Raw genomic sequence first — 14,125 nt, forward strand, 5'->3', positions numbered from 1 at the left:
AGGAAGGGGGAGGGGAACGCAGGTCTTAAGAATGTCTTTGGTTTGGTGCTCTGATCATTCTCCCTGGAGTTTCATGGGCATTCTTCACAGTCCATTGTTTTGGTGCTCATTGACATGCGCAGAACCTTGCCTGGACTGATGGTATGCAGAAACCAGTGTTTCCTGCTCATTTCCATAAAATCTTGGGATACCTTTATAGAAAGATCCAGAGGAGTTAGCCACGTTAGTCTGTATTAGCAAAACAGAAAAGAGTCCAATAGCATCTGACCAGTTTCTTCATGTCTTTCATGCATCTGATGAAGAGAACTGTGGTTCTCGAAAGCTTGTGCTACAGTAAAGTTGGTTAGTCTTAAAGGTGCTGCTGGATTCTTTATAGAAAGGAAAGGGAAATTGGACTCCTGCACTTGCGTGGTCCAAACAAGGTTCTGGATATGATTGATAAAAATGTCCTTTAAAGGGTTCTTCCCTCCTCAATTGTTTCAGGGTAAAATATTCAACAGTGTTGTGATGTGAACACCCTGGCCCATTGTAAGTACTCATACTGTGGGTACTTGGATTAATCTGTCCCTGTTGAAGGTTACTACTACTTTATGTGGTAAGTTCTTTGTATACCTGTGAAGGAGTTAAAGTGCAGTTCTCGCCAATTACATGGCATTGACTTGGCCCCTGTATGTGTGATATTGGCAATAACTACAGTGAAACGTTTCAAGGATACATACATGGATGGCAAGGAGAGTATCACATATTGACAAGTTGGTTTAAGTAGGGCATGTGAATCCAGTCCGCCCTGATTTGGTAACTCGTATCTTGTTGCTCTCCTGTTTGTGCTCTTGTTAATATGAGTTCAAAGTTAACTGCCCTAAGAAAAATATTGGGTTACTGTACCTTGGTTCATGAGGGAGATCTTAAGTTCTGAAGTATTTCATTATGTTAAGAAATTGTGCTTGTGCCTTCCCACATCTTGAAGCAAGGCAGATGGTTTTCTCAGTGCAGCTGCCATATCTGTGAAACTTGCTGTCTCTTTATGTTTGTCTGTTTCATTCTTGGGGTTTAAGCACCAAGTGAAATCTTGGATGTTTCAATCAATTTTTGTTTTGTGGTTATGATGATTTATTGTCACTGTCTGAAGTGATTGCTGAAAAATTGTGGTGGTAAGAAGTTGCTGTTAGCTTGGTTTTAATTGCTACTGGTTTGATTTTAATTTTTTGATTTAACTGTTTTATATAATATGGTTGAAAATACAATCACGTTTTTAAAATTTACTTGGGGTCTTGTTTATTTTTTATTTATTCATTTATACACCGCCTTGCTTCCCAACAGGGACCCAAAGCAGCTTACATAATTCTACTCTGTTCTATTTTATTCTCACAACAACACTGTGAGGTAGGTTAGGCTGAGAGAGTGTGATTGGACAAGGTCACCCAGTGAGCTTGTGCAGCAGAGTGGAGATTCATCCCTGGGTTTCCTAGATTGTAGTCCAGCATTCTGACCATTACACCGCACTGGCTCTTGATGAACAATAATCTTGCATCTTTGAAATAGTGAACTTAGTATCTTCCCTGCTTGAGATTTTAAGGCTTTCTAGAAACAACATTTTGTTTGGATGGTTTTTGCTAAAAATGTCTGTCCAGCTATAATTTTGGGAGGAGGACCCAAAGTAATAATCTTTATTACTTTCTAAAACATTGAACATAGCCAACAGCATCAAAAAAATAAAAACATGGTAAAAGAAAGTTAGTGTGTGGGGGTGGGGGGTGTTGGTAGATGTAGTGCTAAAAGATAAATCTTGATGAAAATAACTTGACTGAAATTATGAGTGACTTTGGAAAGGTGCCTTTTTTGTTTAGTCAATGGCCTGGGTAGGTGGTTAACGTTTCTGTGTTTATTACAGGAATTAGGCAACATGGCATGCAGGTAACAGGTCAGTAAAGCAGTATTTTTGACTGTTGATGACTCCTTCAGTTTAACCTTTAGAACAGCCTTAAGTAGCCATTTTGATGGGGGCAAATAACTCTTCCACACAAGAAGTATGTCAGACCCAAAGTTCAAGCGGTCGTTTGAGCAATTGGTGTGTCTGATGAACTGGTTTTGGGACTGTCTGCGAGGCTGCTTTATCTATGGCATAATGTGTGTGCACATTTAAAAAAGAAAATCAGGGGAATATATATGTACCTGCTGAAGACCTGTGTGCTGTTACGTGCTCTCATTGGAACCGTCAGTTAACAAAGTCTTTGCCATTTGGCCTGCTATGCAAGACACCTAATCAAAATATTGTAGTATTGGTACGGTCACAGGGACAGTTATGTGAAGCTCTTAACATCTTTCAGAGCAAGTCAAGAATCTGCCACCATCAAGTTGTCAGATTGGGACTGTTAACCATGATGAAGAGATTAGGAATGGGATGTCCACAGGATGGCATGCTCCGAGTCTATCCTGTCTATTGTGTGATTTTCCTCCTGTCTTCCCCATCCATCTTTAAACATGTCTCTGTGCTTTGTCTGCATCAGTGTTAACTGTGATGGGCTCTAAATTAAGCATGCCCAGCATTTCAGCTCTGAAGGGAATGTTGCACTTATACAGCACTGAACTGTCTTCATTGGCTTTTTTGCATAAGAGACGTATCTCAGTTGCTTTTGCTAGCAGTTATTCTCATTAAGAACTTTGCACTTCAGAATCTGCATATAAATGTTATTTGGCTGCATACAAACTTATAGAGCTTCTTAAGTGAGCCTACTGTGAAAACATTATTCAACACCATTTAGAGATGTGTAATTTCCTCCACTAAAACAGACTCAGGGGAATTTGTTCTGAATTTCTGCAGAAGTCATATTTATACAGAGCTGATTTGCTAGACCTTGTGTCAGCCAGTCTAGATTGGCTGGAAGAGAGCTACCCTGCTTCCTCTTTAGGACAGGGCTATGCACTTCTTGGCTAATTACGGGGTCAGTCACCCAGGTTCAAAGTCCTTGTTCTCCAATCAGTTTTTAAGGTGTTTAAAATAACGTTATAAAGAATTATAAAAAATTAATAAAACTAAACATCGTTTTAAAATAGTTCATTGGATAAACTTGCCAGTCACAGTGAAAAGAAAGGTAATCAGAGGATAAGTTGGAGCAACAATGAAATAATGAGTCTTTTATTATTAAATAACAAACAGGAATAGGTTTGAATGCTGTATGTGTAGTACAGATGGTAAAATATATACTGATTAGGTTCAACTATTATATTAATTACTACTCTAATATTGACAAAGGTCATGATTTTTGCACTCTGTATTTTAACAACTCTTGTAGTGCACCGTTTTATATTTGTCTTGATTCTCCCCCTTCTTCCCATTTTTCCTGTTTTCTTTTTGCTTTAATAAAAATAAAATAAAAAGAAAGAGGTAATAAGGATTTGATCCACAAACTATAAAGGAAATAAGTGAAGAATGGAGAACGTAAGTCATTTGTAGTCTTAAACCGCCTTCTTGTTCAGAGATACAATAAATAGTACATGATATCTGCTGTCACTACCTAGAGCAGGAATCTGCAGCTTATGGCTCTAGAGCCAAATGTGGCTCACTGTGGAACCAACCATAGTTCTTTTAAAAAGATAAGCACATTTTAGGGTATACTGGAGGAGTAGGTGGGATGCTAGAATAACCAGTAAGTAAAGGCAGATTTTTGTCAGTGCACTAAACAACTGTGCAGGGCAAACCTGTGTATATTTAGTCCTGATTGTGAGAACTGATACGTGCCAGGACTCACAAGCAGCAGTGTCCAGGCAGCAGAAACTTTAAGGATTATTAATCAACAAGTCAATTATAAGTAATGCAAAGTTGTATATTTTGTTATGCAAATACGCCTTCTTACATTGGCTCTGTATTTTGATGTAGTTTGCCTCTTTAATTATAAAAGGTTGCTGACCTTATTCCTTATTGTTAGGAAATCCAGCTGTTTTACAGAACAAGCTGAGAGATCACTTGTCGAAGACTGTGAAATGGTTATGTGGTAGAGCTGGAACTTGAATCCACATGTCCTGAACCCATTCATAACCAGTTAGTTCTCTGAACATAAGAATATAGGAAGAGTCTAGCATCTAGTCTAGCATCTTGACTCACACAATTACCAACAAGTTACTCTGGAGGGCCAACAAGAAGACATAGAGGCCAAGGCCTTCTCCTGATGTTGCCTCCTAGCACTAGTATTCAGAGGTTCATTACTTCTGAATGTGAACGTGCTTGGCAAAAAAAAAAATCAAATAATTAATGATTTTGGATACCTGGCAAATAATGCTGCTTAGTGCTGCTAACATGAAGTCTGCAGCAGGCAGAATGGAATGTATGGAGAGGTGGATTTGGAGGGCTTTCAGGGATTGGTAGATTGGTGTCTTCTTTGTTCCTGCATGTGCTCAGCAGTTTTATTGCACAATGCTGCAGTAAGGCAGCAATAAAATATATGGGGCCTTTCAGGGAGATTACAAGGTAAGGGGATTGTTATCTCTTGTAGTCTGGTAGAAGGCACTGGCCTGGCAGAATTTAATCATTTGTTCTATATTGATATACTGACAAATAGCAGATGGAGTAATACATGCCGAACTTTGATCTTCGGTAAAACTGAAATGTGACCCTCTGTTGCACAAATGCACAGATGTGTAAGACAGAGATTCATTGTCTAGCAATGAGGCATGCCTGTCAGCTTCCCTTTGAAAGGAGACCTCTTAAAAAAAAAGTGCGTGGGTCTTATCTATAGCTGCCAAAAACACAGGGGCATCTGTATTTCTCCAAAAAGTACGCTATATAAGTTACTCAGGCCATATATGTAGCTTCTGGAAAACTATTTGTATCAAAATGGGGGAGGGAGAACATGAAAGTAAGTTTTGAGTAACAACTGTTGTCTGCATCCACCAACCAAAGTTTAGATTTAAATTTTTTATAACTTTTCAACATTAAGCAACAAAACATATTAAGAATTCATAAAAATAATCACAATATATGCACATTAGCAAAGGAACATAAAACACTTTCAGATGCAACTGCTCTTGATTCTCTGACCCAGAAGCCCCATACAAATGCAACATTTCATTTATTAATTTTTAAGCATTCTTCAAAGGTCAGTTTCAAAAGCAAAATTTGAAAAGGTTTGAAATTTCAGGGCAGACTCTGAAATGTTGCTGAATATCGAATTATTGTGAAATATTATTTCAGCACTTGCATCCAAGAATCTGGCGTGTATGAGTGTGTGTTCTGTTTACATCTTCCAGAATGTTAGGATGTAACAGGAATAGTAGCCCTGTTGTTCCCTCATATGGAAGAGACTGGTTGAAAGATACCTGATCATGTTTGACTTCTAGAAATGAGTTGTTTTACATGTTTGTTGTGGCTAATACTCACCCAGCTTATTTTATTCAAGAGATTTATATACCATCTTTCTGAATTAACTGCCTGAGGTGGCTTTCTTACAATAAAATGCAATTCTAAAAAGAATAAAAACATAGCTGGTTGCAATTCTTGTGATTAATTTTATTTTCTTCTGGGTCTGTTCCAACAAATAGAGGTATGGGCGCTTGTAAGGCAATAGCTTTACTGGGGGCTCAGGCAGTGACCTATGAAATGCAAATGCTTAGAAACAGGTTGGTCTTTAAAATGTTCAGCATACTAGTCACCTTCTCACTTCTAGTCTTCTCCATTTGTGAAGGTGTAAATTAATTTAATTTATTAGATTTCTTGTCCACCCTCCCCACAAGCAAGCTCAGGGTGGGATACATTATACAGTGGTACAATACATTAAAACAACAATACACAATAAAAGATAAAATAGAGTTCAGGTGGAGAGTTTCGATAATATGGGTGATATTGCTCATGCTATTGCTGTGGAAGTCTCAGTGAAAGCCAAATACCACACCTTGGCAGGCACCTTTCTTTGACTGACCTCGAGTAGGTTGAAAGCTGAAGAACAGGTCTGAGGAGCAATGTGGAGCAGTGCAAATGTGTGTTTCTGTCGTACAGTTTAAATTGGAGTTAGGCAGAACAGGCTTGGTTGGCAGTGGAATGTTGTAGCACAGCTGTGCTGTTGACATTTTCTGAAGCTTGTTTCTTTAATGGAAATTGGTTAACAGTTACAGAGGAAATAGGAGGAGGGTTTTTTTTTAATTAACTTTCTGGAAGAACTGAAAATGAAACTAGGAAAATGCTTCGCTTAGCACAATTACTACAGCAAAACTTTTCATTTTAGTTACAATAGTCAATGTTAGCCAATATGGAACATTTGTGTTTAAGCGGCTTTTATAAAGCCACAGGTCTAGGACTTCAGACTGCTATGACACATTTTGAGGTGCATTTTCTGCAGGTGGTGTTTGAGCTATGATATCAAGGAAACAAGTGCCAGAAGGGAAAATATAGTAGAGAAAACCATAAATCCTTTTTGTAACTCATTGCCTGTGGGAGCAATAAGCTTTCCTGAGCTTAATCAGACAAGTTCAGGGATTACATAACTTCTGTTTTCCTGTGTCTCTGGAATGTCTCTTGCCCACAGTACCAGAGATCCCTAAAATCAAGTTTGGGTGGCATTTGCTTACTTTCGAAGCTGTAGCCAGTGCCTATGACTAAAAATAAATTTAAGATAATACCACATTGTGTGCAAGTTCAGAAACACGGTGATCTAATTTAGAACTCCTCTGGGAGATGAGTGCACTACATGGGCTGTTGGTGACCTTGAGGAGCTAAGCAAATTTGTATTATGTGCCGAGTAGCGGAGTTTTACTGACATCATTAATAAAAAATTATGGGATCCTTGGCAGCAGCTTCAGTAAGAGGTGACAATTGCTGTTTGGATGGTATATACATAGTCAGTTTCTCCTAAGGAAATCTAAAAAGTTGAAGAAAGCAGTGGCTAAGGTTACACTGGCTAAGAAACTTACAATGAAATCCTAAGCAGAATTACTCCAGTCTAAGCCCATTGAAATCAGTGGGCTTAGACTGGAGTAGAGATGGGCACGAATTGAAATACGAGCTAAAGTTCATCACGAACTGGGCTGGTTCGTGGTTCGGGAACCAGCAGTTCATCAGAACCCATTTCTGATGAACCTGAATGAATTTTAGGCTGGTTTGTTTGGTTCGTTTTCCATTTGTCACTGCAGACAGCCTGGCACCGATAAATCAGTTTCCTGGGCAGCTGGAGATGGGCTTGGATCAGCGGCTTGTCCGGGAGATCCTTGACAAGCAGCTGATTCGGGGTTTAAACACAAAGTGGCAAGGAAGCTAGCAGCAGTTCAGGGATCTCCCCAACAAGCAGCTGATCCATTCCTGCCTGAGTGAAATGCTCCTTTCTGTGCCGCTGTGAAGTGGCAGGGAAAGGGGCATTTCAACCTCCGATCAGCTGCTTATCGGGGATTTCCCCAACAAGCAGCTGATCCAAGCCAGTGGCAGGCTTCACAGCAGTACGGAAAGGGGCATTTAAACCCCATGAACCAGTTCGTGAACTGATCCAAGCCAGCGGCAGGCTTCGCAGCAGTATGGAAAGGGGCATTTAAACCCCATGAACCATGAACCGGTTCGTGAACTGAGACAAGTTCGTGGTTCATGAAACGGGACGAATAATGAACTGCATGGTTCATTTCCCCCCCGGTTCGTGCCCACCTCTAGACTGGAGTAACTCTGCGTAGGATTTCACTGTTTGACAACCTAGGTAGATCTACTCATATTCCCACTCAGGCCTATTCACTGAGCTTACTCCCAGGAAAAAAATGTTCTTAGGACTTCGCAGTGAGAGATGTATAATTGCATCCTTTCAGCATTTTGAAAGATAAATTGCAGTTGTTACCCTGATTTGAAATTAGGGGTGTGCACTTCGGGTATCCGATTCGGGTAAAATACCCGAATCGGGCCTGATTCAGAAAGCTTCGGTATTTCTGAATTGGGGCCAGCATGCTGTCCCCAATTCAGAAATACCGAATCAAAGCTTCCTGAAGCATTCGTAATGTTTCGGGAAGCTTTGAGGCTTCAGGAGTTAAGTTTAAAGGGCCCTTTCGCAAGTGGCACAGCCCTTTAAACTTACCCATTCCCCACCCTTATCCCCCACCCCCACTTACTTGGCTGTGCTGGAGGAGGCGGCCCTCCCACCTCCCCACAGGCCTCCGGTGGTGTCGGTGGCCCTCTCTGCTGGCCAGCTGGCCATGCTGGCTGCGCCTGCACGGCAACCATAGCAGGGAAGGCCCTCTCTGCCGGCCAGCCACACCAGCTGTGGCTGTGCGATGACAGCAGCAGGGAAGACCCTCTCTGCTGGTCAGTTGCACCAGCTGTGGCTGTGCAGCGGCGGCAGGGAAGGCCTTCTCCGCCAGCCAGCTGGCCAGCGTGGCGTTGCCTCCAGCTTTCCACCTGACCAGGTAAGTGAGGTTGGAGGATGGGGTTAAAGGGTGGGGGTGGGAGTTTAAAGGTAGGGGTGGGCCTCCCCTCCCCCTTCCCCCCTCACTTCAGTATGCTCCAAATCTTTTTTCCTGGGAGTTAGCCCACTGAATAGGCCTGAATGGGAATATGAGTAGATCTGCTTAGGCTGGCACTTAAACATTGAAATCCTAAGCAGAGTTACTCCAGTCTAGAGGTAGGCACGAACCAGGAAAAAAATGAACCATGCGGTTCGTTGTTCATCCTATATCACGAACCATGAACTTGCTTCAGTTCACGAACCAGTTCATGGTTCGTGGGGTTTAACTGCCCCTTTCCATACTTCTGCGAAGCAGCACGGAAAGGGACATTTCTCTCCGCTGGCTTGGATCAACTGCTTGTCGGGGATAGAAAGGGGCATTTCACCTGCTTCGTATTTTTCTCAAGCCTTTTCCCACTTCAGGTAAACTCAAAGCAGGAAACCCGAATCTTTTTCGGGTGCACACCCCGAAGTAGGAACACATAAGGAAGGGAGAGGGGATTTTATCCTTCTACTCCACCATAGTTTTGCCTGTTGAAATTGCTCTTCCCTTGCTGCTGTTCCCTTGAAAGGAAAAAAAGATGGCTGATCCAGGGTGCATGTCTTTTTCCCCTTTCACCATTAATAGCAGAGATGTGGTGGAAAGTTTTGATAAGCGAAATCATGTGGGAATGGAAGGGTTAACTCCCCCTCCCCTCAGGTTGTGATCTAAGGTGGGCTGAACACAGCTGCATTTTAGCTTTTAAAAACAGTGGGAAGGTCTAATGGAGATCCCACTGCATTGGCTTGTTTAACTCTAGCACATCTTTATGGTGGTGTGCACTGATGTAGAGACTCAAACCTGTCACCAAGGAGTGAAGATTTACTCACCCAAGAAATGGCTTCTGACATCAGGCAACCCTTGGCTTCTTTTTTTTTAAAAAAAATATTTTTTTATTAATAAACAAGGTATCAATACAACTTTTCAAGGAAATAACAGACAGTGTAAAGTTAATAATGTACAATAACAATAGTTCGGACTATAGGCGTATATATTAAACATCACAAAACTTTTAGTATTTGTTGAACATATCAATATAATCTAAAAGGATGATTATAATGTGAAATAACCAGAATTAGTTACTGATTGTATAATTTTAGACCTTGGTTGAAGGTCATTCATTTCTATATATACAAAAAAGGGAAACCGTTTATCAGAGAAGTTTGTTTCAGCAGGAAAGTGTTCAGCTCTGTACAAGTCATCAGTTATTTTTTCCAAAATAACGTTGTTCCAAACCTTTTCAAACCAATCCTCAATTGTCGGCCTCTTATGTGCTTTCCACAATGTCGCTATGACACTCTTTGCAGCTACAAAAAATGAAGCAATAAGCTCCCTTCGGATTTTAGGTATGGTGAGTTCTTCCCAAACATCCAGAAGAATTATTTTGGGGGTCTAAGGTGATGTCATATCCTGTCATTTTTTTTATTTCGGCAAGCACTTCTCTCCAAAATGTGGCAATGTGAGGGCATTCCCACCAGCAATGGGCGAATGAGCCCACTTGTCCACAATCTTTCCAACACAAGGGGGATGCTGATGAGGAGATCAGTGATAACTTTTTAGGGGTCAGATACCACCTGTGTATGATTTTATATGTCTGAATCTTCATTACAACTGTATTCGTTTTAAATATAGAGGAAGACCATATCCTTTCCCATGAGGAACTCGCTGGATCTACATTGAAGTCCTTAGCCCATTTGGCAACGCAATTCAGCTTTTTTTCTTTAAAAGTATTTAGTAAAATTCTATATAGTCTAGCTATACTGCCCTTTTTAGCAAATACAGAACTATTCAATATCAATTCGAACTCCGTAAGTGGTCTGTTCATTATAGCTTTTAGGTTTATTTTTTCCGCCATGTTTTTCAGTTGCAGGTATCTAAACCAGTGTAACTTTTGTCCTAATTTTTTATCTAATTCTGCTTTTTCTAATAAACCCGTTCGCGAGGCAATGTCCTGTAACCTGGTCATTTTCACTTTTCTTAGGGCTGATCCAAATGATATTTCCATTCCTGGAAGAAACCAATGCTGTGCTAGGAAAGAGGCAAATCTAGAAAATGTAGGGCTGATTTTATGTCTATACTGGTCCCAAATTTTCAAGATAGACATTAGTATTCTGTTGTTTCTAATGTACTTTAGGCGATGGGCATCAGATTCCCAAACCACATCATTTAACGTGGAGTGATTCAATGGGGCTTGCGCTATCAAAATCCAATCCAGAGGGTTCTCTGAGAAGTGTAGTTGTAATAGGTTGACCAGTCTTATTGCTGGTTGGTACAGTATCAAATCTGGGTAATTAAAACGCCCCTCTGAAGTCTTTAACCTGAGCGTAGAGAAGGCAATCCTGGGGTGTTTGCCTTGCCATAGAAAAGTATTAAGAACAATTTGCCATTGGGAGATTTGAAATTTAGGTATATTAACTGGGATTGCTCTGAGCACAAAGAGAATTTTTGGCATAAGGAACGCTTTTACTAAGTGAAATCGGTCCATCCAGGACAGCTTTAATTTGTTCCATTGCGCTATATCTAGTTTTATTTGATGTATTAATTTGTCATGATTTAGTTTTATCAAGTCATCAAGGTGAGGAGATATGTTAATTCCAAGGTAGGTCATTTGTTTGGAGGCCCATTGAAACATATATTTGATTGATTTGGTTTATTTTGTCCTTAGTTACATTACATACAAGAAATTGCGATTTAGATTGGTTAACGATGAGGCCTGATATGGAACCAAATTCCTTAAGTAAAGGGTCTAGATGAACTAGAGAGGATAATGGGTTTGTTAAATAAATCAACATGTCAGCTGCAAATAGACTAATTTTCGAGGTTATATTGCTTGTATTAATTCCTTGTATTTGTGAATTTTCTCGTATGGCAATGGCAAACGGCTCCAATGCTAAAGCAAACAGGACTGGGGCAAGGGGACATCCCTGCCTTGTACCACGATTAATGTTAATTCTTTCCGAATGCAGTCCATTTAATTTAATATTCACTCCTGGATTGGAATATATAGATTGTATTGTCATTAAAAATCGATCTCCAAAACCCATGTGTTTTAAAGTGGCTAGTAGATAATTAAGTTCCACCGAATCGAACGCCTTCTCAGTGTCCAGGGATAAAAAAATAGCTTCTAGTTTCTCTTGCTTACAGAAATCTATCAGTTGCAACGTTCTATATATGTTGTCTGTGATTTCCCTCCTAGGAATGAAGCCTGTTTGGTTCTGATGTATATATCTGGATATAAATGAGTTTAAACGCTTGGCCAGGATAGATGTAAATAGCTTGTAACCATGATTTAGCAGTGAGATAGGGCGATATGATGCTGCTTTTAAAAGATCTTTCCCTTGCTTTGGAATGACCACAACATCGGCCATTTTCCATGTAGGGGGCATCTTACCAGTTTCTAGCACTAAGTTACATGTTTTGGATAGGTGTGAGCTCAGAATGTTTATATATTTTTTGTAGAATTCCACGGGGTATCCATCAGGACCCGTTGCCTTATTATTTTTGGCCATTTGGGTTTTTTACTGTTTTCTTATGTTGGAATGGAAGTGCTCTCGAAATCAAAATAGCGATGCCCCTTGATTTAGAATTACCCTCAGCATGGTACTGGGATTGGATCCAATTTGCCTTCAGCATACTAGAATTATTAATTCGAAAGTGAGTTTCCTGCAAAAAGACAATTTGAGAATTGATTTTGGTTAGATGTGATAGGACTCTCTTTCGTTTTACTGGATTTCCCAGTCCTCTAACATTCAGTGAAACAGCTTTGAGTTTAGAACACATTTTTACTCTATTTGGGGTACCTTAGTTACTACAAAACATGATACCACTGTATAATATGTATATATTAGTATTTCAAGAAGTTAAGCACAACTGTTTTTGTTGCTAGGCCACCACACCAGGGATTATTTTTAAATGTATCCTGCAACACCCTTTGGAAAGGTATACCTAATTAAAGCTTGTATCCTCTTAATTTATAGTGTGGGTGGAATTACCTAGCTTCAGATATAATCAATGAATTGAAGTAAAGTGACTAATACAATTGAGCCCTAGAGATCCCTCAATGTGAACTTATTTACAGATGTCTCAAGTAAATTTAGCAAGTTTTTCCTTCTTCCTATTCTTCCCTTCTATGTAGATACAAAGCCAATCCCCAACAACTATTACTCTCAATCAGGTTATATCAATATGAATCTATAGCACACCAATGTCATCTGGTAAACTAATTCGATATTATGTATATTATAAGCTGTAACTTCCCCCCCTTCCTCCCTTTTGCCTTAAAATTAATTTAATTTATTCACAAAATGAATTAATGTATTAAACACGTCTGATAATCAAGTTACAATTACTAGTAAATAATCAAGTTTAGAATAAATCAAGCAGAAACGTTTAAAATCTAATAAGTATTTACAAAGCCTTATTGTATGTCTACTCCAACTCCCCCCCCCTCCCTACTGTCCCAAAAACACTTTTATATCCTCAAGTAAAAATCAATATATTAAACACTGAGATTTATCTTATAATCATATTAATTATTATTAATATGAATCAATTGCAACCTAGTATGAACAGGCTAATCAATTCAGTGTCTCGTATGCAGTAGATTTCAATTCCCCCCCTCACCTCCACCTTCAAGTCAGTTCAAACTCTTTAAATAAAGAAATCTTTCCTTTGATTGAACAAACCAAAAATAAAGCTGCCCTCCCTCGGCTTCTTATGATGGTGTACTTGTTCTCTCAGGATGTTTCCATTAAGAACTACTTCCTGTCTAGTTTCAGTCCATCCCCCTTGTTTGGGGAATGCATAATCCAAAGGCATCTCACAGTTTGCATGCCATACTTTGCAGGAAGCAGTGTTATCCCTTGTTGAGAATTTGAATGTGCTGTTCATATTTCCAGCTATTCCCTTAGCAGTGCTGCTTAAAGAGCTGCTGACTCGAGTATAGGTTTTTTTCTAGGAAGTTAAAATCCTATGCTTTTCTTTATAGAAGATGAAGGGGAATTTATTTACCACTGTGAAAAATCTTTGCAACAACTACATGGAGAGGCTGAATATACCTAACTTGAAAGCAACGTGTTCTGTTATGACTTGATGTGACTCTCTATGTGACTGTTTGTTCTCTATTCTAGGATGCAGTTATTTTGTACAAGGAAATCCTCCTGCAGTATTTAAACAAAGCAAGAAGTGCTGTAAATGGAAAGTGTGCTGGGATTGAACCATGGCAACTCATAGCATCGACGGTTGCTGCTACCCTGCTGGTGGTATGGCTTCATACATTTATCTTCCAACCAGAGAGTAAGTGCTTTCTGTCTAATGAGAGAAAAGGGGAAACTATGCAATTCTTTTTGAGTGCGTCATGCACTTTAATAAGTTTTTCTGGGTATAAACTGTGGTGTGTCAAGTCTGGTGCCAGACTTCAGTTGTATCGTTTTGAGAATGCTGGAGTAGCGATTGGCAGTACAGTTCATACTGCAGTTTAGTGTAGCCATGCTTTTCATTTCAAAAGTAGCTGGCCTTCGTGATAGCAAAGAAATGCTTATTTCACTTTACTTCATTTTTAGGACTATATATTGTTTCGTAACAGCTGGCTCAAGTTCTTGTTGCACGATGTAGAATAATGGGAGTGTGTTTGATATTATTAATGATAACATGCAAAATATGTAATTGAATGCAACTGAACACA

The 14,125-nt window shown here is 39.7% G+C and overlaps 1 protein-coding gene across 1 annotated transcript in view; it reads left to right on the forward strand.

The window, feature by feature from the left end:
• SGPL1 (sphingosine-1-phosphate lyase 1) overlaps positions 1 to 14,125 on the forward strand; it is a 69,446-nt gene that overhangs the window by 17,459 nt on the left and 37,862 nt on the right. Inside the window, exon 2 of the mRNA XM_054982361.1 lies at positions 13,572 to 13,737. Within this exon, the coding sequence (XP_054838336.1) occupies positions 13,572 to 13,737 (166 nt within the window). The remainder of the gene's footprint in view (positions 1 to 13,571; positions 13,738 to 14,125) is intronic.

This window comes from Eublepharis macularius, chromosome 6 (assembly GCF_028583425.1).
Source record: "Eublepharis macularius isolate TG4126 chromosome 6, MPM_Emac_v1.0, whole genome shotgun sequence".
Lineage (NCBI taxonomy): Eukaryota > Metazoa > Chordata > Lepidosauria > Squamata > Eublepharidae > Eublepharis > Eublepharis macularius.